Source organism: Podarcis muralis, chromosome 11, assembly GCF_964188315.1.
Source record: "Podarcis muralis chromosome 11, rPodMur119.hap1.1, whole genome shotgun sequence".
Classification (NCBI taxonomy): Eukaryota; Metazoa; Chordata; class Lepidosauria; order Squamata; family Lacertidae; genus Podarcis; species Podarcis muralis.
The window spans coordinates 47,410,649-47,436,333 of NC_135665.1; the positions used below are offsets into that span (position 1 = coordinate 47,410,649).

At 44.7% G+C, this 25,685-nt stretch overlaps 1 protein-coding gene across 3 annotated transcripts in view; it reads right to left on the reverse strand.

The window, feature by feature from the left end:
- GHR (growth hormone receptor) overlaps positions 1 to 25,685 on the reverse strand; it is a 107,296-nt gene that overhangs the window by 51,812 nt on the left and 29,799 nt on the right. For 2 of the 3 annotated variants that reach the window (XM_028747972.2, XM_028747971.2), the window contains exon 2: positions 4,049 to 4,135. In XM_028747972.2, the coding sequence (XP_028603805.2) occupies positions 4,049 to 4,118 (70 nt within the window). In that variant the 5' untranslated portion in view covers positions 4,119 to 4,135. Of the gene's footprint in view, positions 1 to 4,048; positions 4,136 to 11,601; positions 11,761 to 25,685 lie in introns of those variants that run through there. The other variant, XM_028747973.2, reaches the window with a different exon arrangement.

Sequence of the window (25,685 nt, forward strand, 5' to 3'; positions counted from 1 at the left end):
GCTCCCTTATGGAAGCCTACCTCTGACTCTTTCAATTTTGGTTCTCCCCCCCCCTCCCACTTTCCCTCTGGGATTCCCCCTCTGAAACCTACACAAAATTACCCTGTAGGCTTCTGACCCTCAGCTGATACCATGCTGGTTTCTTATACAAACCGGATAAACTGATTAAGTTCAGGCAAAATCCCTTTTCAGATGCTCCGAGTCTTACCATCATGTGAAGGAGGAGGGCTCATGAGATTTCAGCGAGATCTTGCCAGAAGTCGCCACCACGCAACCTAGGTACATGATGCTTTAGCAGGGAGAGGGGGGAGGTGGTGGCATGGTGGCACATCCCATTTCACCTCAAGTAACAAAATGGGAAGATGCTGGGGAATGAACTTGAGACCTCCGGCATGCAAAGTGGTCCCTCAACCTCTGTACTATGGGCTTTCCCATAGACCTTGAGGGTCATCCAATCCAACTGTCCTGAAATGCAGGAATCTCAGATAAAGCATCCATGACAGATGGCCATCCAATCTCTACTTAAAAACCTCCTATGAAGGAGAGCACAACCTCCCAAGGGAGTCCGTTCCACTGTCAATCAGCTCTGATTGTCAGAAAGCTCCTTCTGACGTTTAGTTGGAATCTCCTTTCTTGTAACTTGAAGCCATTGGTTTGAGTCCTACCCTCCAAAGCAGAAGAAAACAACCTTATTCCATCCTCCATGTGACAGCCCTTAAGTTTTGAAGATGGCTATCATATCTCTTCTCTTTTCCAGGCTAAACATAACCCAGCTCCTTCAATTGTTCCTCATAGAGCTTAGTTTCCAGACCCTTGATCATCTTGGTTGCCCTCCTTTGCCCTCCAGCTTGTCAATATCCTTCTTAAATTGTGGCACCCAGAACTGGACACAGTATTCCAGGTTTTGCTTTTGTCTTGGCCGCCCATTGCCTGTGCTTCTTGTAGCACTTTGGCTTCAGGCTGGCCTCTTATCTATTGCATAAATGTGACACAGAGTTGAGAATGGTTCAGATAAATAGCTTAGTAGAGTTCAGGTTTGTTCCCACCCCCAACACCCCAAGTTCACAGAATATGGCTCTGAATCTGGAGCAAATGTGTGGCACACTCCAGCACTTTCTTTCCTTGCGAACAACTCGAATTTTACTATTTGCAACAGAAGGAGGGAAACGAAAAGGTGCAATGCCTATTTCTTTTTAGTGCCTGTTAAAATCCGCAGCTATGCTAACAACGGTAGCAAAAGATTCCCTACAGCTCCTTGGCTTGGGCTAATTCCTGTGAAGGTTGATAAAGGGGGTGTCCCCCCCCCCGCCTTTTTAGCCCCCAAGGAACATTAAGCGATCTGAAGAGTACTGTTCATCCATTCTTAAAACACATGTGAACAATGTTAAGAATAGTTTAAAAAAATGTCCCACGCAAGACAGGCCGGAAAATATCTTCCTTTCAGTGCAGCATACTGGAACAAATAGACTGCGCTCCTTTGCTTGGTTCCACATCTAAGAGGCCTCTCCACAGTTTTGGCAGTCGAGAGGCATTCCAGCTGCCTGGCAAACACAGCCCCCACATTAAAAAACAAAAATTAGCATGCAGCTTTATAAATCAGACAAGACACAAGTACTCTTTCGGGCAACTCGATATGCGAAAACCCATTCTAGTTAGTCGTACGCAAATAAATTCCACCTAATACTCCCCTCTCCAGACCTCTCAGCATCGAGCGCTTTCAGGATTGTACCTCCCTTGGAGAGAAATTATTTATCTGTTTTTCCTAATCCCCCAAGCCGCTTAGGCTCTCGGAGGATCTTGAACGGACTGCGCACGCCCTCGGCTGCTCTACAGCTGGGGGAAGGCAGGGGCCATCTTGTCACCCCCCCCCCCGCAGAGTGGCACCCAGGGAGGCCCGCCCCCTCCGCCCCCCACTTTCTTCATCCCTGCCTCTCCCAACGAATTTATGGGCACTACAGTTTGTTAAGGGTGCTAGGAATTGTAGCTCTAGAACGGGTAAAATACGTTTCCCAGGATTATTTGGGAGGAGCAACATGCTTTACGAAAGAAGCACAAAGAGTAGAAGTCTTGATCAAAAGTATGTCCCACTATGGGGCTCACTCCCAGGTAATCCTCAATGTGTTTACTCAAAAGTAAGTTCCGCTCAAAACAGTGGAACTTACTTATGATAGCACTACAATATGGCTAGCCCTCTGGAAATAGCCCCCAGGAGATCACGGCCCCAATTTTGCCCCAAAACCCTGAATCTAGGAACTGTAAGGAAGACAGAAGCTACCTATTCCACAAATATATTCCATTTTAGTCAACCAAAGTCCCAACTAAATGTCACAGGCAGATAGATGCATTTAACTCATATCCACAGCTACTGTTTGTAAAATGTATACTCAAATTGTACCACTCTGTGGAAGGTAGCAATAGAGTCTGCAGGGAAGCACTTTTCACAATGTTATCACTTATTACATCACCATGACTTGAATTTTTGAACTGCCCATTTCCCCCCTATAACTCCCCCTTTTTGTGGTCTGTTGTTGTTGTTGTTTAGTCGTTTAGTCGTGTCCGACTCTTCGTGACCCCATGGACCAGAGCACGCCAGGCACCTCTGTCCTCCACTACCTCCCGCAGTTTGGTCAAACTCATGCTGGTAACCTCGAAAACACTATCCAACCATCTCGTCCTCTGTCGCCCCCTTCTCCTTGTGCCCTCCATCTTTCCCAGCATCAGTGTCTTCTCCAGGGAGTCTTCTCTTCTCATGAGGTGGCCAAAGTACTGGAGCCTCAGCTTCACGATCTGTCCTTCCAGTGAGCACTCAGGTCTGATTTCCTTAAGAATGGATGCATTTGATCTTCTTGCCGTCCATGGGACTCTCAAGAGTCTTCTCCAGCACCATAATTCAAAAGCATCAATTCTTCGGCGATCAGCCTTCTTTATGGTCCAGCTCTCACTTCCATACATCACTACTGGGAAGACCATGGCTTTAACTATACGGACCTTTGTTGGCAAGGTGACATCTCTACTTCTCAAGATGCTGTCTAGGCCTGTCATTGCCCTTCTCCCAAGAAGCAGGCGTCTTTTAATTTCGTGGCTGCTGTCACCATCTGCAGTGATCATGGAGCCCAAGAAAGTAAAATCTCTCACTGCCTCCATTTCTTCCCCTTCTATTTGCCAGGAGGTGATGGGACCAGTGGCCATGATCTTCGTTTTTTTGATATTGAGCTTCAGACCATATTTTGCGCTCTCCTCTTTCACCCTCATTAAAAGGTTCTTTAATTCCTCCTCACTTTCTGCCATCAAGGTTGTGTCATCTGCATATCTGAGGTTGTTGATATTTCTTCCGGCAATCTTAATTCCAGCTTGGGATTCATCCAGCCCAGCCTTTCGCATGATGTATTCTGCATATAAATTAAATAAGCAGGGAGACAAAATACAGCCTTGTCGTACTCCTTTCCCAATTTTTTTTTGTGGTCTGGCTACCCATTAAAAGAAGAAATAATTCCTGTGCTGAAAAGAAGCTTTTGGTTAGGGAAAAGTTGGATTAGAGGATAAGGCAGTCCCCTCACAATATATCAGAACTTGATATATACAAGCAACAATGTTATCATTACCAGAAACATCACCTTAGCTCTCAAAATGAAAAGCACAAAAATGAAAACAAAACAACTAGTAGGTCTTAATGCCACCAGGCTTTACCGATAAGTGAGCTTTACAAAATCACTTAAAAGACAGGCAGCGAAGTACACAATCTTTAAGGTCAGTCCGTAACCCTGGAGTCACAACTGAAAAGGCCTAATCCTCGGTTGCAGATGGTTTCCTATTCCTGTCCTCTAGGGTACACTGGCCGTGTCCCTTGATGATGACCTCAACCAGTAAGTTCAGGTTCATATGAGGAGAAGTGCTCTCTGAAGTACCGTTCAGCGCTAAATCATTGAACCAAGCAAGGTAAAAACAGCAGCCCTAGCATGAAAACTATGGTGAGCAAGTATCTAGTGTCAAGTACATCACACAGAGCTCAGCAACAGTGCATCAAAAGCTTTTCTTCACCAACACTCACCCTCGTCCGTGGAGGAGGAATCGCTCGCAGACACCAGTGCCAGAATAAACAGCAAGAGACGAAGATCCATGCCTCTGGATTCCACAACTGTGAAAAGAGACAATAATGTCAAGCTCATTACATTAACCACTTGTAAGATGTAAAATTCTGTTTCACCCGTCTCCTAGTTTATTGGGTGGCTGGATGGAGTTGAGGAGGAGATTATAATAAACGTTATTGCCTTGTAAAATATTACTGCCTATTATACACTGTACAAGACAGTAAATCCCACTCTTGGAGGGAGGCTACTGGGCCAGGAATTACTGCAGGCAATGAACAATTTCCATGAGCTATATTGGTTTAATAAGGGTATAACCATCAACAAAGAAGTCCGGGGGTTGTAGCTGGGTGAAGATGGACCCAATTCCATTAGCGATCCATCTGACCTACCCATATAACTATTGTTTCCTGGCAAGGGGTGGGAGGGGAGTATTAAACCAGTACAGATATATGGCGTCAGTCTAGTCAATTTCCGAGAACAAGAATAGAGTGGATATGATCCAGCAAAAATTAAGCACTTTTATGTCCTGCTGATTTCAGAGAGAACACCCAGCATGTGCCTAGATCTTTCCCGGTGAAATCAATGGACTTTAGCAGTCTTACAATTTATTTATTTATAAGCATTTATAAACCACGTAATACTTTATTTTAAAAAAATCACTTAGTGTACAACATAGTAATAATAAACAACAACATTAAAGTGGAATATAATGCCCGTGAAAAAAGGTCAGCAAAGAACCATATAAAAACAAGGTGAATGCAACCGTTACAGTCCCTTTGCAGAGCTTTCCACAGATGGGGTGACACTGCAGAGAAGGCTCTGTCCCTCTTTGCCATGGAAGAAACTCCTCATGGCAATGAGACTTGGAGAAAAACCTTCCCTGAAGCTCTTAAGATACAGGCAGATTAGGATAGGGAGAGGCAGTCCTTCAGGTATTTTGGTCCCAACCCATTTAAGTTCCACCACCTTGAATTGGGATTGGGAGCTGAACGGGCAGTCAAGCTAGATCTTTCAGAATCAGTATTGTGTGATCCCATCTGGCTTTACTCTTCTGGCAGCTATGGTCTGCATTAGCTGAAGCTTCCAATTTGCCTTCAAGGGCAGTCACATGGACAATGCATGGCAACCGTCGATCCAGAAAGTTTCCAGAATGTACAACTGTAGGTACAGTGAAATTGACAATTTGTATGAGAAGGAGAGTAAAGTCATAAGCTAGTCCAAATAAAGTCATGAATAATGTTTGTGGGTATCCACTATTATATAGTGTAAAAGAAGGGCTAAGAACTTATTCCGTTTTGCACTTTTTTCCCTAGGGAAAAGACTTTTGTGCTGTCCTTTGCAAATATATTTATGCATTCTCCCCAAACAAGTCATGGCAAGACTTGCAACAGCAAAAAAAGAAAATAGAAGAAAGCGCGTCTCAGTTCTTGCCCTTGAAAAATGAAATGCACACAGATTTCCACATAATGGGACCGATTTTGAAGGCTTTCCCTTGCCCAATGGAAACGAGACAGAACTCTTCGCCAGCTGGAAGGAATTAAATCCCTCCACAAACTTCCACAGTTGCAAAAGCCCTCAGGCCTCACAGCTATTCCTCTCCCACAGCTGACAGCAGAGGCCAATGGTAAGTGGCTAAATGCCAGCAATGTCAGAATTCTCCTCATTAGATCAAGCTCAGCTATGCTTAAAACAGATGCACAAAACTTTTCTCCTATTCTTTTTTTGCATTCAAAATCAAAGTGTTCTGGACCTCGCTGCATATACTGAATTCCTGGCTAGCGTTTAGACGGCGATTATGGTCACATAATGGATAACTTCTAAAACGAGGAGTACATACTGACCCAATTTAGCCTTCCCTACCCTGGTGGCTTCCAGATGTGGCTGAACTACAAGTCCCATCATCCCTTGAGCACTGACTATGCTGGCTGCAGCTGATGGGAAGTTGTAGTCCATAATATCTGGAGGGCACCAGGTTAGGAAAAGCTGGTCCATTTCAACAGCATAGCCAAAGCATAGCTTGGCCATTAGGAATGTGCTGCAAGTCATCTCTCTTTCCTCCTCAAACATACAAAGATTCCTTTTTAAAAAGCAAATGCAGTTTGTCAAGCATCTCATCATAGGGACACATTTCTACATAGCCTTTATACACGCATATGTTTTGAGAGCAAAGCAAGGATGAGACAAAGGAACACGAAGGGAGGTTTATAGTTACCGATGGATGCATTATGCTTCATGGTGCATTAAAACAGAATAAATGGATGATAAATGGACCCCTCCAAACCAGTGGCAGTTGGGGTTTGTGGTATGTTCTGCAAGATGTTAAATAATGGTTAAATAACCCCCCCCCCCAATTCTGATCCAGGCTCTCCCTAGGTTGATCATGTGAAAAAGAGGTCAAGGCTCGTGCATCTTTAAAAGCTATGTAAAAAAGGGAAATTTTAACAGGTATAGTTTGCAGTGCTGGAACACTGTACTTTAAGGGTGCTTCCAGATCGTCAATATTTAGTGGGAGAGATTTAAGCACATGCCAGGAAAGTTAAGTTTGCACAGTTGAAGCAGATTAAAGGGCTCTGTTGCCCTAATGCAACAAATCCACTTGAAAAGAAAAGAAATTGACTTTTTCCAGTTAGGAAAGCAATGGGGAAATGTACTGAAAGTGCAGGATGAGCTTATGAACACTCCACAAGCAAATCAGGAGGAATGCTCATTGTGGTATGACCTCCCTGCAAACAAATTGGAACAAATAATCAGCAAAGACCAGATATAATCCAACCTCCGCATAAGTTCTGTGCAAGCAGAGGAATGTGCAATAAGCAGGTTGTTTGGAGGAGATGCGAGTCTTAATGCAATGGGTGACTTTTATGGTGTTCCCTAGAAACTATCCATAATAGCTTCTGAATTATCAAATGGGTTCTGCCGAGCATAACTTTAGGAAAAATAAAAATAAGTTAAGGCTGCAATTCTATTGGGAGCAATCCCAACAGAACTCAGTAGAACTTACTTCTGAGTCAGTCCACATGCTCCGGAATGTAGTGCAAGATATCTCCTGAGTTTCAGCAGCTGCGATTGCAGCCAAGGTGCTCTTTTTATTCTGTGAACCCGGTGCAGACGCAGAAAGGGGGCAAATTCAAGATTACTCGAGTGGCAAAGATCAGTGCATTAGCAAGCCAATCACACTGTTATTTTTAGAGAATCTATGGGATGCCTCTCATGATACCGTTTCAAAGAACAGTGGCACCAACCTCGCTGCATTATAAATAGGATGACCCCTTTTTTGAGCAGACTGAAAGACGGCCAGCCAGATGCTTAGGTCACCTAACATCATGACCCCCCCCCCAATCTGCAGAAAGCTCACAGCGCAGCACTACCAAACTGGACTCTAATTCCAGAGGTAAGTCTGGCCAGGGCGATGAACAGCCTTTGGAGGAATTTTTAGAATCAGCAGGCGTTAAGCACTCATTCCTTCCTGCTCACGAACTTTCTTCTACAATGGCCCCCTCCCGACAGCCGCACATTCGTGATCTCAGCATACCTGGGTCTGCCAAGACAACATGAAGTTCCATTCTAGGGTGCTTCTAGACCGTTGCCATTTTTGGACGGGACTCGATCACCTACCAGCAAGTTTGAGTGGTGCAATCACAGCTGATTTAGTATTCTTGTGCAACAAACACACTCTCTCCCCCCACCCCCACCCCCAAAATTGGACTTTCTGCACTAAGAATAGTGAGGAAGAAATGCATTGGAAAGTGTTGATCAACATTTGCTTGGTACAACACTGTCTAACCACAGTAACTTGGAGCTTTTAAAGTGTGGCTTTCCCTGTACTGCGGAACAGCATTCCTGTCGAGATATGACAGGCTCTCAAACAAACAATTGAGGACATTTCTTTTGACCTAACTTCCCAGCTGGACGCAGGGGTCTCTGCCAGGCTTTTTTAAAATGTACTGTTTTAAAATGTATCTGTTGCTGTTTTCTGTGCTGTTTTTATTGCATTACGTACATCGCCTTGAGACATGTGTGTCTCAAGGCATGTGATTAATTGATCGACCTCTCTGCAAACAAATCACGATAAATGCTCAATAAACAGGTTGTCTGGAAGCAACTTGAGGCACTGTGCTACACTTCTCGAAAGCTTAACAGTTCCTTGTACCTCACTAGGGAATTGGTAGAATCCTTGGAATAAGCCACACAAGTCATTGTTCTGATTTTAAAACAAGACCCCATCTTCTTTTCTTTGCCTGACCCATCTCATACTTTTCTGGTTTGCAATTCTGTTTAAAGGTGTAGGAACCCTGGTCCTCTTTTGTATTTGGCCAGCGCAGTGTATTTTATGCTACCTCCCTTTTAGGAAAGGCTCGTTTTTAAAGGGGAAAATTGGCCTGCGTGTTAAAAGGATCTACATAATAAAACAAGGAATGGGCTCCAGAATATTATTATTTTTCTCCGGGAGAGGCTGCAGAGATCCTTGGGCCTGTCAGGGAAAGGGTTTATTTACACCCTAGGCGTGTCTGAGTACTGGCTGGGCCAAAGCAGCTCAGCTGTGCCTGGGACTGGCGCCGTGCCTGGGCTGGACTCCAGCCAGGGGCACAGCTCAAACCCAAAGAAGCAAAGCTTGAAGTCTCACTTAAGACGCACAATCTCGGTGCAGGGCTGCCAACCCACGAAATAAAGAAATGAACATGCCAGTGCCCAGGCAAAAGCTGGAGTGGAGCCTACTGGAAATGCTTTGTCCATATGAGGCAAGGATGAGGATCATCATCATTACCATCCTCATCATCATCATCCCAGAGAGCCACCTTCCTTTATGGAGAAGGCTTCCAGGTGCCATTTGTGGGGGGCAGGACCAGAGACGAAAGTGGGTGGAGCAATGGATGAGACTTGTATCTTCAAGGACACATTCCAGCTAGACAAAAGCCCCCCCATGAGGGTACAGAGAATAGCTGTCAACTTTTCCCTTTTCTTGCAAGGAATCCTATTCGCAATAAGGGAATTTCCCTTTAAAAAAAGGGAAACGTTGACCGCTATGGTACAGAGTTAGTGCCACAGCTGACCAAAGCCAGCTAATAGGTTTGGCTCCTGGTTCCTCTTTGCTACAGGCCCTCTTTTCCTTCTCACCCAAAACAGCACTAGGACCATCTTGGGAGAGAGACCTGCCTACCCAAGAATGATCCTGCCAGGCTCCTCCTAGCTGCTGCCATTGCTTGCCAATCAACCAGCCAGTACTCCCCCCCCCCCACTTTTGGCAGGGTCCTGTTTGGCCTTGAGCAAAGGCTGAAGGCTCAGCAACCTTGCTTTTGCACACTGACTCACTCCTGCACCAGTTAAAGCCCAGGGTTAGCTCTCTTCAAGACCTTTCCTCCTGCAACATGAACCATAACAAGAAGTCCACCAGAATTTCTTCCTTGCCTGCCTTTTGGCTGTCTCTTGGCTCTCACACAGGAGGCAGAGCAGCAGAGATGCAGGAGGAAGGGAGAATGTTCTCTGGCAGGGAACATCAATGACTGTTCCTACTGGGGCATTTCTAAGGAACCTCTTTGCCTCTTGTGGGAGCGCATGGGTCCTTCACATCAGATGCTATGGTGACCAATTGCCCATCTCTAGCGAAGGCTGATGAGTGAGTAGTTCTGTCTTCAGTCAGAGATAAGGATGAGGCATGCCTTTGGTCCCTTACAATTAAATAACTTTTACTGCAGTAGCCGAAAACATCCAATACATTCAACGGTCACTAAATATACCGTAAAACCACATCCAGATCTACTAATATTCTTCGTTGTATAGAATAAAAGGCAGATCTCATATAAAATGTACAAATTAAATCCGCGAATCCCCTTTGCAATTTACCGCTAGTTCTTTTGCCCTAATTTTCCTAGCTGCCAAGGCATGGAGAGCTATTTTCTAAGTTACAAAGTCATCGGCATCGCTCAGCAGCCATTTCAGCCTCTCCCAGCTTTGGTTAAATTGATTTCCTTCACGAACAGAGGTTTTATAAATTGATTTCTTCCTTCTGTATGTAGTGGACATTGCATGTGGCTTCTACATAGGGTTGCTCATACCTCATAGGGTATTTTAAACTCTACAGCAGCAAACTCCATTGGTGAGTGCTGACAGGACTGTAAACAAAACAGGATACAAAAAGGGGGCATCATCAGGCTCGAGGTTTGCCCAAACACCAGTTTAGGTGCGAACAGGGTCTTCGCATGCCGAGTGACACTTCTATTCCACAAGCCAGAACTGCTCCTACTAGTGAGTGGTTCACATTGATCCCCCCCCCCCCCGACAAAGCATTCAGTCGTTCACACAATGCAATTTCAGATGAAAGACTGGGCATGGAGAAAGAGAAGACTTTCATTAGTTCTGGATGAGAGCTAAGTGTTCTGTTGCTTTATCCTTCTATTTATAGATTCTATTCATAGATTTTGGGAGCTGGCCAAACCCCATACGCCTAGTGTTGATACTGAGATATATGACAACTCTGCCCCCATCTATATCACTCTTAATCACTGGATTACTTACTAATTACCCTTGATAGTCAACTGCAGTCCGATTTCTTTCTTTCTTTCTTTCTTTCTTTCTTTCTTTCTTTCTTTCTTTCTTTCTCTCTCTCTCTCTCTCTCTCTCTCTCTCTCTCTCTTTTTTTTACACGAGTGATCTTGTGCACTACAGCTGATGACCAAGCAAGTCAGGTGGTGTTTAACCAATCCAGAAGCATTTGCCCACATTGGGCAGACGATTCCTGCATTGCAGGGGGTTGGACTAGATGACCCTCGGGATCCCTTCCAACTCTATGACACTTCTATGTCCTATTTCTGCACACAAGTATCTTAAGGAATTCCTAAAGGGCTTTTTAAAGCCCTTTGATGGGTTGTTGGAATAGCTCAGTCAGTAGAGCACAAGACTCTTAATCTCTGGGCTGTGGGTTCGAGCTCCATTTTGGAAGCGGCACTAAACAACCCTACGGGGTCCCTTCTAATTTTACAATTCTATGTTTCTATTCTATGATGATCAGGGACGCGGGTGGCGCTGTGGGTTAAACCACAGAGCCTAGGACATGCTGATCAGAAGGTTGGCGGTTTGAATCCCCGCGACGGGGTGAGCTCCCGTTGCTCGGTCCCTGCTCCTGCCAACCTAGCAGTTCAAAAACACGTAGCAAATAGATAAATAGGTAGCACTCCAGCGGGAAGGTAAACGGCGTTTCCGTGCGCTGCTCTGGTTCGCCAGAAGCGGCTTAGTCATGCTGGCCACATGACCCGGAAGCTGTACGCCAGCTCCCTCGGCCAATAAAGCGAGATGAGCGCCGCAACCCCAGAGTCGGCCACAACTGGACCTAATGGTCAGGGGTCCCTTTACCCTTTACTTATTCTATGATGGCTTAAAAAAAAGGATTCAACAAATTCAATGGGGGGATAGATCTCTTAGAGGCTATTTGGTATGATAGATAAATGAACCTCCATAGTCAGAAGCAGTTTATCTCTTGAGTACTAGATACTGGAGACAAACACCAGGCAGCTCTCACCTTAATGCCCAGCTTGCAAACGTGCCCAGAAACATCAGCTTGGCTGCTTCAAAAAACCAAAACAAAACCCAAGCCTGGAATTCTGGATGTGACGGAACTTTGCTCCAAGCCAGCAAGGGAATTCTTGTTTTCCTTTGCACTCCCTGTTGTTCTCCAGCGAGTCTCAAGTGGGACGGGCAGCCACCTCCAATACAAATAAGGACCATAAGGAATCCTTGCCACCTACGGGAGGGCCACTGAAATGGGCGCACGCAACAGCGACAGTTTCTGTGAAGCACGAAATTCTCACCCTGCCACTTGAATGACCTTTCAAGTACGTAGTTTATTGAACACAGCCTGCAATCAGAGCCTCGCTTTCCAGGAAGAACCAGGCACTGCAGATGTCAGCTTCAATAACAGCCCCAGCTGAACCTCACATGATCTGATAACATTCTGTCACTACCAGAAGCTGCTGCGATGGAGCTAGGTAGCTTTTGCGAAACCCGATAAGGAAACACACCACGGAGGAGCTATCGAATACTTCTTCAGAGGATGAGATGATACGGGCAACAAGGAGACCATTTCTCCTTTCAGCTGAGCCACACACACAAAGGCCTCAAGTGAAAAGCCGTATTTCTTCGTGTACAGGTTGCCTTTTCTACATCTGTTCCGTCCCCCCAATTATGTACTATTAGACTCCTCAGTGGCCTTTTCCTCAGACTCACAGGGACCTCCTGCTTTACATATTAGGTGTGTGTTGTCAGCAACCACTCTAGGGAATCACAATTTGAGTGGGTGAAGAAGAGGTGCAGAGCATGATCTGAAGTAGCCGAAAGTGCTAAGGGCGCCCAGACCCGTTTAGTTGGAATGCCTTACAAGCCGTCGAAGAGCCAAGCCAGGCTTTGCATGCACTGAACAATTAAAGGTGTACAGTAGACCCACCACTTTTGCAAGGGTTCGGTTCCGGGGGTCCACGCACAAAGGTGAAAATTGTGCAAAGTCAGGAGCCCCCTGAATTGCCATCTTGTGAGGCGGAGGGCTTGCTTACCGGGGTCTGGGAAAACTACAGTGGTGCCTCAGGTTAAGTACTTAATTCGTTCCGGAGGTCCGTTCTTAACCTGAAACTGTTCTTAACCTGAAGCACCACTTTAGCTAATGGGGCCTCCTGCTGCTCCCACACCGCCGGAGCCCGATTTCTGTTCTTATCCTGAAGCAAAGTTCTTAACCCAAGGTACTATTTCTGTGTTAGCGGAGTCTGTAACCTGGAGCGTATGTAACCTGAAGCGTATGTAACCCGAGGTACCACTGTACGAGGATGGCATAGAAATACTGTTAGTAAATAAATGAAAACTCTGCCAAAAAACGGAGCAGCTTTTTCAGCATAACTGCCGACACTAGATTTATAACAATCCCGTTTTAAGAGCTTCCCAGTTCCTGTGTTTTGCTTTACTAATAAATACACATTGCTGTAGAAAAGAGCAGCGAAAATGATCAACAGGAAGGAGCGACTCCCCTTTGAGGAAAGCTTGCACTGCTTGGGACTTTTTAATTTAGAGAAAAGGAAAGTACCATGCATGGGATGAAGAAAATGGAAAGGGAAAACTTCTTCTCCCTCACTTATAATGCTAGAATTTGTGTACTGCCCATCCAATGAAAACTGAATGTTGGAAGATTCGGGATGAATAAAAAAAGTACCCAGCACATAATTAAGCTATGGAACTCCCCGCCACAGTAGATGGGCCGCTGGCCTGATCCAGCAGGCTCTTCTTATACTCTTACATTTCTTATTTTGTTTAAAGAATGGTCTTTGACTATTTCCTAACCCCCAAATTAATGCATCCTTTCGATTTCCATGTAAACAGAAAGAGCTACTATGTTATGTGTAGAACAGGATGCATCTTTGCCGGGCAATTAAATGCAGCTTAATGAATGCACTGATTAACAGGCCCCTGGATGTCTGCAAACCAGCGAGCCAGCAGAGTCTGGTGAATAGATTGCAGCGAACAAATCCTGGCTCGGCTGCAGACGGAGGCCGTAAGAGCATGAGAACTACCACGCTGGATCAGATCGCGGAGTAAGGATTTCTGACTCATTTTGCCACCACCAGTTTTGCATAGTGTGGAACCTGCGTGCCACTTGCAGTCATAAAAAACCTAAGCAGAGCCTGCCGGACCAGCATCTCGTTCTCACAGTGACCACCCAGATGGGAAACACTGAAGCAGAATACCTCTTGTGCTTCCCAGCAACTGGTATTCAGAAGCATTTACTGCCTCCAGTCATGAAGACAGAGGATAACAATCACGGCTAGTGGCCTTTGGTAGCTTTATCCTCCAGGAATTTGTCCAATCCTATTTTAAGGCCAGGGACGCGGGTGGCACTGTGGGTTAAACCACAGAGCCTAGGACTTGCCGATCAGAAGGTTGCCGGTTCGAATCCCCGGTGAGCTCCTGTTGCTTGGTCCCTGCTCCTGCCAACCTAGCAGTTCAAAAGCAGAAAAGTAGATAAATAGGTACCGCTCTGGCGGGAAGGTAAACGGCGTTTCCGTGTACTGCTCTGGTTTTGCCAGAAGCGGCTTAGTCATGCTGGCCACATGACCTGGAAGCTGTACGCCGGCTCCCTCGGCCAATAAAGCGAGATGAGCGCCACAATCCCAGAGTCGGTCACGACTGGACCTAATGGTCAGGGGTCCCCTTTACCCCTTTACCTATTTTAAGGCCATTCAAGTTGGTGGCCCCATCACTGCATCCTGCAGGAGGGAGTTCCATAGTTTAACATTCAGCAAGAGTCAAAAGGCAGTGCAAAAGGCAGGGGGGGGGGAACTCTGCCAAAATAGTGGGCCAACAACTCAGTTTGGTAGAGCATGAGATGCTTAATCTCAGGGTCGTGGGTTTGAGCCTCACGCTGGGCAAAAAGATTCCTGTATTGCAGGCGGTTGGACTAGATCAGGGGTCAGGAAACTTTTTCAGCAGGGGGCTGGTCCACTGACCCTCAGACCTTGTGGGGGGCCGGACTATACTTTTTTTTGGGGGGGGGGAGATGAACGAATTCCTATGCCCCACAAATAACCCAGAGATGCATTTTAAATAAAAGCACACATTCTACTCATGTAAAAACACCAGGCAGGCCCCACAAATAACCCAGAGATGCATTTTAAATACAGTGGTACCTTGGGTTAAGTACTTAATTCATTCCGGAGGTCCATTCTTAACCTGAAACTGTTTTTAACCTGAAGCACCACTTTAGCTAATGGGGCCTCCCACTGCTGTTGCATGATTTCTGTTCTCATCCTGAAGCAAAATTCTTAACCCGAGGTACTATTTCTGGGTTAGTGGAGTCTGTAACCTGAAGAGTATGTAACCCGAGGTACCACTGTATAATGGCACATTCTACGCATGTAAAAACACACAGATTCCCGGACCGTCCGTGGGCCAGATTTAGAAGGCGATTGGGCTAGATCCGGCCCCTGGGCCTTAGTTTGCCTACCCATGGACTAGATGGTCCTTGTGGTCTCTTCCATCTCTACAATTCTGTGATTCTGTAACATACAACCAGCCATGTGTATCTTAAGCCAGAAGGCAGACTAATGATCTGGCATAACCGGTTACTGCCAGAATCTGATTAAGAGTCACAGCTCAGTGCTTGGTGTCTTCTGCCCTCATCTAAAGTGTGCAGCAGTAAAGCCTGAAGCTGGGTAGACAACTTGGTCCTCTCTCTACCTGCTGCCAGCATTCCTGACCATCTGCCACACTGTCAGGGACAATGTAAGTGAAACAACATGTAGAGAGTAACCCCCCTTAAGGCTGCTCCTGGGCTGAATGATGGGAAGTGGCAGTTACAAACTTGGCAGATGTGCAGATCGATTTTTGAGGAATATGCTTTGCATTCAAAAGGGTCCATGTTCCATCTCCTGTGTCTCCAGATAGACTATTAGAAACCGTTGTCTGAAAGCACAGACTGCCAATGCTCATCACTGTTGGCAATACAGAGTGAGATGGACCAATGTGCTAAATCACTCAGTATAAGACAGCTCCCTATGTTCCTTTTGGTTGGGGGGGGGGGTTGAGTCCCGATGAACTCAAGGGATCTTACCTTGGAGTAAACGTAATTAAGATACACTAAGTCAAATAGGGACGCGGGTGGCGCTGTGGGTAAGAGCCTCAGCGCCTAGGGCTTGCCGATCGAAACGTCGGCAGTTCAAATCCCCGTGGCGGGGTGCTCTCCCGGCAGGGTGCGCTCCCAGTCCCAGCGCCTGCCAACCTAGCAGTTCAAAAGCACCCCCGGGTGCAAGTAGATAAATAGGGACCGCTTACCAGCGGGAAGGTAAACGGCGTTTTCGTGTGCTGCGCTGGCTCGCCAGATGCAGCTTGTCACGCTGGCCACGTGACCCGGAAAGTGTCTCCGGACAGCGCTGGCCCCCAGCCTCTTAAGTGAGATGGGCGCACAACCCTAGAGTCTGTCAAGACTGGCCCGTACGGGCAGGGGTACCTTTACCTTTAAGTCAAATAAAGGAAAGGCTGCAGGTGACATAATAAAACTACTTTGCATCTTATACTTAAAAAAAAAACAAGAACAAAAAGAGTTCATTTCATTCTACAGTGGTCAATTGATTTTTTATAAATGTTTCACAGCCAGGAAACTTGCAGGCGTGTGATGATCTCATTTATTGCCCGAGGAGTTAATTTCTGCAACCGTAAACCGATTAGGGATGGTGAGGTGTCTTGGCACAATTGATTTTCTTAATAAATTCAACAGCAGCATGAACCTTGGCGAGCCAACCTTGGAACCAACCAGTAAAATACAAACATATCTCCCTCTCTTTCTCTTAAAACCCTGTTACTTTGGTTTAATGACGGGATGGTAAGCTTAAATGCTGACAGGCAAACTTTTATTCAGCATTTATTCTGATTTGTTTGCACAAAGCTCATTTAGAGGTTAGATTATGTATGGTCTTTACTGAGCATTCTCCTGATTTGCTTAAAGGAAGGTTCGTTCACAACAACCATCCATCCGGAATTGTTTACAGGTCTTCCCTCTAATCATTTGCTCATCTCACAGTTTTTGATGCGTTTCCCCATCACTGCAAAAGTCTGGTTTTTGTTGTGCTGGAGCAAGGCAAGAGCTTTAATTCACTTGAAATGCACAAATTTAAAAATCTGGTATGAGCTTCAATCCCTGCAGCAAAATGCTGATCATCTAGAGACACCCTTAAGAAGGTCTTCAAGAGATTTATTCACAAATTCTATTTTAGATCCCACTCTGCTTTTAACAAGCACTGGGCAGGAACCTCTGCTCCTTGAAAAACTCAAGTCTTGCATTGGTTCAAGCCCATGTCAGGTTCTGAGGGATCAGTAATATCCAAAGCAACACGTTGACCAAGTACAACAATGCAGTGTCAATATAAACTCTTTATATGATCTATACAGAAAATTGAACAGTATGAAATATATTATATGCACTCTCTGCAAAACCAAATAAACAGAAATCTCAGAAATCTCTGAAAGTCACAAAATATGCACTCTTGATGGATTCTCTTGAAAACATAGAACCAAATCAAAGTCTTATAAGTCTCTGAAAGTCTTGTAGACTATGCAAGTCTCTGAAAGAAGCAATGGGTCAGATTCTTATCTGGTGAAAACAAGCCGTAAAGCTTTGTTTTATGACGTCCAACGCTGCTGAAGTAGTCCACAAACAGACGTAGTGAACAGTGATTCTGGATATACCCACTGTTTTGTGGAATTCTTCTTCAGCACAGCAGAAGGATACAGAAATGCTTCATAAACCCATCTATATGGTGAATGGAATTGTATAACAACAATTGCTATGGAGTAGTGGTCGTAAAGTTATCTGAGGGATGTCAGGTGGACAGTCAAGTGGTCTGCCACCCTGCTGCACTGGCCAAAGGAAAGGACATACAGAGCCTTCCTTGAGTTTACCCATCGGCCCATCTAGACTTGTCTTCACAACCTGGTGCCCTCCAGAGGTTTTGGACTACAATTCCCATCAGCCTCAACCTGCTGCCTTATTCAACACACAACAAACACAACAAATGTTTATTCGGCTATTACGCCCATCATGAAGCACAACACAACAAAACAAATCAAATAAAACAGCGGACTCATACAAACCACAAGTAGTATAGCACAGTTCACAACTCACAAGGACGGATATTAGCCATTCATAAAAAAGATTAAGATTAAGATTAAAAATTTTGGCACTACACTAAAAACAATATCTGATGTCAATTATAGAAAATTCTTGTGACTATCAATAATCAGCTAACATTCCGTTCCGTCTCTTGTGCGAGAGGACGGCTGTTAGGAATTTAGCAACCTGTAGGGTAATATAAGGATCCACATCTTGAAGTACACAGGCAAGCTGTAGGTCTACTGGTTTGTCAGCCACAGGCTGGATTATGGGGTTTAGAATACTAGCACGGGCTGAACTGTACAAAGGGCAGATAAACATAACATGATGTAAAGATTCAGATGTTTTCATTTCACAAGCACACATTGAAGGGACTTGGCCCTTAGTGAATCTATGTCTCAGCACGTTTGTTGGAAAAACATTGAACCTAGCTCTAATGAAGGCATAACGGTGAGACGCAGCCATAAGCGATGTTAAGTAGGACGGAGCGCGGTAGATAGGGGTTATGCCGAAATTTAACGGCGAGCAGGCTCCACCACCAGCTACGAAATTTTGGTATAGCTCCGCATCATCCAGCCTTTGATTTATACACCTTTTTGCCACATTTAGATCCAGTTTGAGCAATTCAGTGGGCGAGATCTCATAGGACAGCAATTTGGCATGGATTTTTCCTGACCACAAATTTGTGAAGTCATCCCGCCACATGCATTGAATTAGATAGTGGTCCGGGAGTTTATGCCATAGGGATATCCAATAGATCAAAACTCTCCTCCATATGACTAACTCCACTGAGGGGATCTTCATTTCTAAGCGAATGGCCGCATTACTTACGCATGTTGGTAATTTTAAAAGTCGGCGTAAGAATTGGCTTTGAAGTGTCTCTAAAGGTGAGAGGTTTGCAAAGGCAGCCCATAAAGGAGCAGCATAGGCCATTGTGGCCATCACTTTGATGCTATACGCTTTCAAGGCCGCAGGGATGAATAAGGCCCCCTCAGAGTAGAAAAAACGGAGGAGGGAGTGTGATAGGGCTTTTGTCTTGTTTTGAAGATATTCAATGTGCGCTTTCCACCCTAAATTATATTGAAAATAAATTCCTAAGTATTTAAATTTATGTACTTGTTCGATTTTCGTGCCCTCCAGCTTCCAAGAATAAAGTTTTCGACTCCTTGAAAATATCAGTACTTTAGACTTGGTGTGGTTGATAGACAGATGATTAGCATGGCAATATGTCGCAAAAATCTTTAATGCCCTCCTTAAACCCACTCTCGAGTAAGAGAGTAGTACCGCATCATCTGCGTAGAGAAGTAAAGGACAACGGTAATCAGCTATGCGAGGGGTGTGGATAAGTTTTTGTGCGACGGCTAATGGGTTCCTCATATCACTGATAAATAAGTTAAAAAGAAGCGGCGCTAAAATACAACCCTGGCGTACACCCTTATTTACTGGCACTGGGTTAGTCAGGTCTCCAGCAGGGGATAATCTCACCCTGGCCACGGACCCGGCATGAAGTTGGGAGATAAGCCACAGGAGCCTTCTATCTATTCCCCAACAGGCAAGTTTATCCCATAGCAATTTCCTCGGAATAGTATCAAACGCAGCTTTCAAATCTATGAAAGCTGCGCAAAGTTGGCCCCGTCGAGGTGTCGAGTATTTCCGGGCTAAGTGATAAAGAATAGTTGCCTGGTCTGTTGTGGATCAGTTTGATCTAAATCCAGCTTGCTCATGTCCAATCAGGTCAGCCTCAACTGACCACTTCATCAACCTTGTCAGCAAGAAACGGGCATATATTTTCCCAATGGACGATAGCAGACTGATATTCCGATAATTCCCTGGGTCACCAGACTGCCTTATTCTCCTTTGGCTCATCTAGCTCAGTACTGATCCCACTGAATATCAATGGTTCTCAAAGGTTTCAGGCAGGGATCATTCCTGGTCCAGCCTGAAGATGCTAAGGATTTATAACAAGGGACACTGAGCCTGGAATAGTCTACTACTAGGCTCTTTCTCTAACATATGAATTGGTCCAAAACAGGCCTATTTGGGTTTTCAAAATGGAGATGTGAAGGCCTGGGGGGGGGGGGGATCTGTTTGCCCCCCCCCCCCAGTTTTTGGTTCCCTCCTCCAAAAAAAAAAAAAAAAAAGCCTTCACATCTCTAGAAGAATATCCAGATTTGCTGGTTTCATTTATTGGAGAGAAAGGAATGTCTGGTAAAACAAAACAAAACCAAAAACCAAAACCACCAGTCTAGGAACTCCTGCTTGGGGCCAATGGCACATCAAAGAAACCAGAGTCCATCACTGTGCTTCTCAAATTACCCTTTCAGGAAAAGGAAATGCAGTTGATTCCTTGCCAATCAGGCAAATCTCCTTTGTGCCTTCAGGGTTATGGTTTCATGCTGTCCCATGAAAATCTTATTTATAGAAAGAAGGCTTTGAATGGTCACAGATGGTTTACACTCGCTGAGCTTAGGGTTCATTTGTACTACAGAAAAAGACAGTCGTGCTTGGCAGAGGCTATCGTCGCTGATTGGGTTGATAGGGCAAATATTCAATTTGCTTCCCGCCGCAGAAACTTTATTAAATTGGCTCTGCTTTTTCTCCCCACTCCCTGCTGCATGAAATACACACAGATGATTATATAATCACTTTGGTATGCTTAATGCCGCGCAATGCTCAAGACAGTTGCTATGTCTGATATGCTTAATGCCATGCAATGTTCAAGACAGTTGCTATGTCTGATATCGCTTCATACTAGGACAACCCATGGCTTTGAGTAAGGCATTTGGATTGATCTTTTGTGTATCAGGGGCCTCTCTAGACCAGCATTTATTGTGGGTGCATTCTGTAAGACGTTCTTGACTCGACAATAGAGTCAGTGTGGTATAGTGCAGGGGTCTGCAACCTTTAAGACAAAAAGAGCCACTTGGACCCGTTTCCGAAGGGAAAAAAACTGGGAGCCGCAAAACTAATGCACGCACCGCCCCCATGCGACATCACAGCCAGTACAGCGCCCGCCACAGTGGGGAGTGTCGGGGCGCACAATGCGCCTCCTCCCCTCGCTAGTATCTGCCCCGGAGCCGCGGCAAAGGTGTAAAAGAGCCACATGCGGCTCCGGAGCCACGGGTTGCAGACCCCTGGTATAGTGGTTAAGAGCAGTAGTCTCGTAATCTGGTGAACCGGGTTCACGTCTCCGCTCCTCCACATGCAGCTGCTGGGTGACCTTGGGCTAGTCACACTTCTCTGAAGTCTCTCAGCCCCACTCCCCTCACAGAGTGTTTGTTGTGGGGAGGAAGGGAAAGGAGAATGTTAGCCGCTTTGAGACTCCTGAAGGGGAGTGATAAAGCGGGATATCAAATCCAAACTCTTCTTCTTCTTCTCTTCTTCTTCAGTGGATCTCACACGGAGGAGGCACACGAAGAAGGGCCTCAGAAGATGATCCCAGGGTCTGAGTGGGTTCATATGGGGAAAGGTGGTTCTTGAGGTATTGTGGTCCTGAGCTGCTTAAGACTTTATAGGTCAAAACCAGCACTTTGAATTGGGCCCGGAAACTAATTGGCAGCCAATGCAGCCAGCCTAGGATCGGTATAATATGCTCAAGCTGTCTTGCCCCAGTGCACTAGCTGAGGTTTCCAAACCATCTTCAGAGGCAGCCCTACACATAACATGTTGCAGTAATCTAACCTAGAGGTTACCAGAGCATAGACAACAGTAGTTAGGCTGTCTCTGTCCAGGTAAGGGCGCAACTGGGGCACCAGCCGAAGGCACTCACTCTGTGCCACCGAGGCCACCTGAGTTGTCTCATTAACCTCAGAGAGCGGTTTGAGGATGAAGCGCTAAGCATTTTTTTCTGAATAATTCTTCCAGAGCCTGCTTCAGTCTCCATAAACATCACCATCTGTTTCAGGGCAACGTGGTTGGGCCACAGAAAATGCAGCTTTTCATTACGCTGGCATGCAAGACAGTCAGTGCTTTTGAGCGAGTCTCCCCCTGCTTCTCTCCCTCCTAGAGCCGACCTTAAATACTGGGTCTCAGTATTTCTTAAGCATACACTTTTTCTGCATCTTACAAGGTAAACACAGAAGAAGCATTAATTTAAAGGCTGAGTGATGCTCATCTACAGCCCATTAGATCTCTGCCAATGTAGACTTATTTGCTTTCCTCATCTGTTTGAATTATGAAATTAAAGTAACAGCATTCTAAATGAACTAAAGGAAGCACCTTTCCTCAGGCAGGGTGAGTTAATCTGCTATATCTTTTTTACAACCAGATTTTGAATGTTTAAAGAACATTATGCATACACACTTCATTCCTTTTTTCATTTTTATAGTAATAACAGTTTTACAGTGCGGCAGTTAATTTATAGTGGTATGCAAAATGTTCAATAAGTAATACCAAAGAGATTTAACACTTAAAGTAGCCTTGTTTATGCAAAAGTTTGGACGCTAATCCAAGTAAATGATATTGCTCAGTATCCTTGTATTTAGGCCAGAGGACCAGAGGTTTTGAGTTATTTTCCCTAGATTGTTATAAATTATTTATTTGGTTGCAAACTAGTAGCAACCGGTATGCTTTTTCAAGATATACATGGATTTCAAAATAGAAAGCTGTAATTAAATCAAACCAAAATTTGGCATATATAAAAGAACAAAATGCTCAGCTTGAATCTTGACGTTGCAAACAAGCAAAATATTATCAAGTTGAGTGTATGTGTGTTTCAGCAGGGGGGTTATTGACAAATCAAGCACATGTTATGCGGGAAACCCCCCCAAACAACAACAACAACCATTTTACATAGACCATTTAGCATTTAACAATTCCAAGATCTGCCATCACAGCCATTACACAATATGCCAAATAAGATAATTGCTAGCAATTTTCTTTTCTAAAAATAATGTTTTGTTAATGACTTCAAATTCTCCTTGTTATTCAAGCACAAACATCAAAATATACGCAAGACAAAATGGGAATTTATAACAAGCACCAAAAAGGAAAATCTGTACTGTTAGCTAACACATGTGCAGCCATTACAGCTGCAATCCTATGCACATTTACCTGGGTGTAAGTCACACTGACTTCAGCCAGGATTACTTTTGAGCAGAAAAGCATCGGACTGCATTGTTAATCAGCAGCAAAGTTTCAGCAGACAACACAGTAGAGTGGACAGGTGTAAAAAGAGGGCAGGGCTTCTTCACCATTGATAGTGCAGAGGAGAGAATTCCTGCAGGTATAAGATTGCATGGCAATAGCTTGTGTAATAGGTCACCATGCAGAAAAGGGTTTTACAAGACCATGCATAAATAATACCTAGCATTTATGTTTGCATTTTAGAGGAAGGGCCATAGCTTTGCGTGCAGAAGGTCCCAGGTTCCAAGGAGGCTTGGGAGAAAACCCAACAAAACAACACCACAAACTGGCTTATAAGTATAAAACCAAATTTACTAGAATAGAGATAGACTTGTAAACATTCAAGCAACAAACATACTAAGGTGCCATGTGCAAAACAAAGCCTGGAGATACTGTAAACATGGAGTGGATAAATGTACAACTGTATCTTAACAAGTTACATGTGCAATAAACGTTATACAGACTGGATGAATGAAGCGTTCAACAAGTAGCTTAAGTCCAATCACAGAATGGCAACCCCGTGCCGCCACAATGGCCATGTAACTTGTTAAGATACAGTTGTACATTTATCCACTCCATGTTTACAGTATCTCCAGGCTTTGTTTTGCACATGGCACCTTAGTATGTTTGTTGCTTGAATGGTTACAAGTCCATCTCTATTCTAGTAAATTTGGTTTTATACTTATAAGCCAGTTTGTGGTGGTGTCGTTTTGTTGCCTTATTATTACTGTCACCACATTTGATACTTTGTGTATATGCTTGGAAGAAAACCCAGTCTGAAAACCCAGAGAGCTACTGGCATCCAGTGTAGACCAGTGTTAGGAACTCAGACATATAAGCCAGTCAGGGCCCCTTAAACCTAGGTTACGGTTGCCACAACAGAATGTCTAGCTGCCATTTCCCCCCAATGAAATTTGTAGTAGTACAGTGGTACCTTGGTTTATGAACTTAATCCATTCCAGAAATCCCTTCTTAAACCAAAACCATTCTTAAACCGAGGCACACTTTCCCTAATGAGGCCTCCCGTCGCCGGTGCCCTTCCACTGTTCAGATTCCGTTCTTAGTCCGAGGTAAAGTTCACAAACTGGGACACTACTTCCGGTTTTGTGGAGTTCGAAAACCGAATCGTTCGTAAACAGGGCTGTACTTAAACCAAGGTACCACTGTTGCAGCAGTTGTCATTATTCATTTCTATACCATTTTATATTTTAAAGGGGGAGGGGGGAATCTCAGCGGTTTACAACACATGAAAACATCAAATACAACAATCCAGAATAAAACAAATTCAAGCTTCAAGGAAAACAGTTCAGATCCTCCTCTGAGTGACATTTTGCTTTCCCCATATTTATCTACCTACTTAATTTATAGAGCTGCCCCATAGCAGGAAGTACTCTGGGAGGCCAGTGTGGTCAAAAGTGTTGGCCAGGACCTGGGAGATCAGGGTTTAAATCCCCACTCAGTCATGAAGCTGAATGGGTGAGCTTGGGCCAGCCACAGCCTCTTAACCCACCTCACAGGGTCGTTGTCGGGATTAACTGAGGAGGGGAGTGAACCATGTATTCCTTGCAGGAAAAGGGTAGGACATAAATGCAATAAATAAGCTCTTCTGCTGCCCTGCTTAAGAAAGCTGGAGGGGCCAGTCAGATGGAGTTGTCTGTCACCAACCTAGCATCCAGAGATCTCCACGTGGTCGCAATTGGACCCTTACCAGTTGCAAAATGCGCCTGGCAAATTTCCAACACTGCTGTAGACCATACTGAGCTAGACGTACTATTGGTCTGACTTGGTAAAAGACAGCTTCTTCTTATGCTTCTATATATAGTGCTTTCAAGTGCTGCAACGTCTTATCAGTAATTCTTACAACAGCCCTATAAGGTGAATATCATAACTTAAACACACACACACACAAACAAACAAACACACACACACACACACACACACACACACACACACAGAGTGGGTCTTCCTTCTCAGTAAGCATGAACAGGGCTGTGTTGCAAATGTTCAAAACACAGAACTGATTGAAGGTACACAACCAAGGCAACAACAAATGAAAAATGGTGCAGTGAGATGAGCTGGCCTCCTATGGAGAGAGTTAAAGGCTGACCTTTAAAAGCTCAATCATAAATGACCGAAAGCCATGTGTGTTTTTCCCCCTTGTAGAAAATAAGCTGCAGCAACATCTCATTTCTTTCCCTACTATATTGCTGACAAATCCAATTAACTCCCACAGGCAATAGCTTGAAACACATTATAAAGCTGTTAGACGGAGCAAAAACACCATTGATTCAAGAGAAAGTGTAGGAGTCAATGGAAAGCGTCATTAAGAATCCCAATCACCGTCTTCAAGATCAAACAACTAAAGTGCATCTTTAAGGAGGAAGATGCGCAAGCCGGGTATGTATTGTTCTGACTGGTGAATGAGCCTAGAGATTGGCGTCTTCTGATTGGCATCATAGTATGAGAAAGGCAGCTTGAGCGTCTACCCACACAAGATTTATTCATTTTGATTTTTTGCACTTAAAGGGCTTTTGTAGCAAAGCCAGGGACTTATTGAAGAAATTTATCCCCTTCCCCTACAAGTGCTTTAACACTACTCAGAGTAGGCTACCACAATTAAAAGATAGCATTCCCACAAGACAGCAACAATACAAAAGAAGCCAATATTTTAAAAAATGAACTGGACACCACTGATAAAAGCCTCCGGCCAAAGGATTTGCAATATATAACTTCATATCCGCAGGAACAGCAGAAAGCAGCGTGGGAGGCTGTGCTGTGCTGTGGAAAACTTTCCAAGATGATTTCTCCAGTGCTTTAAACTTTTCCAATGCTTTTGT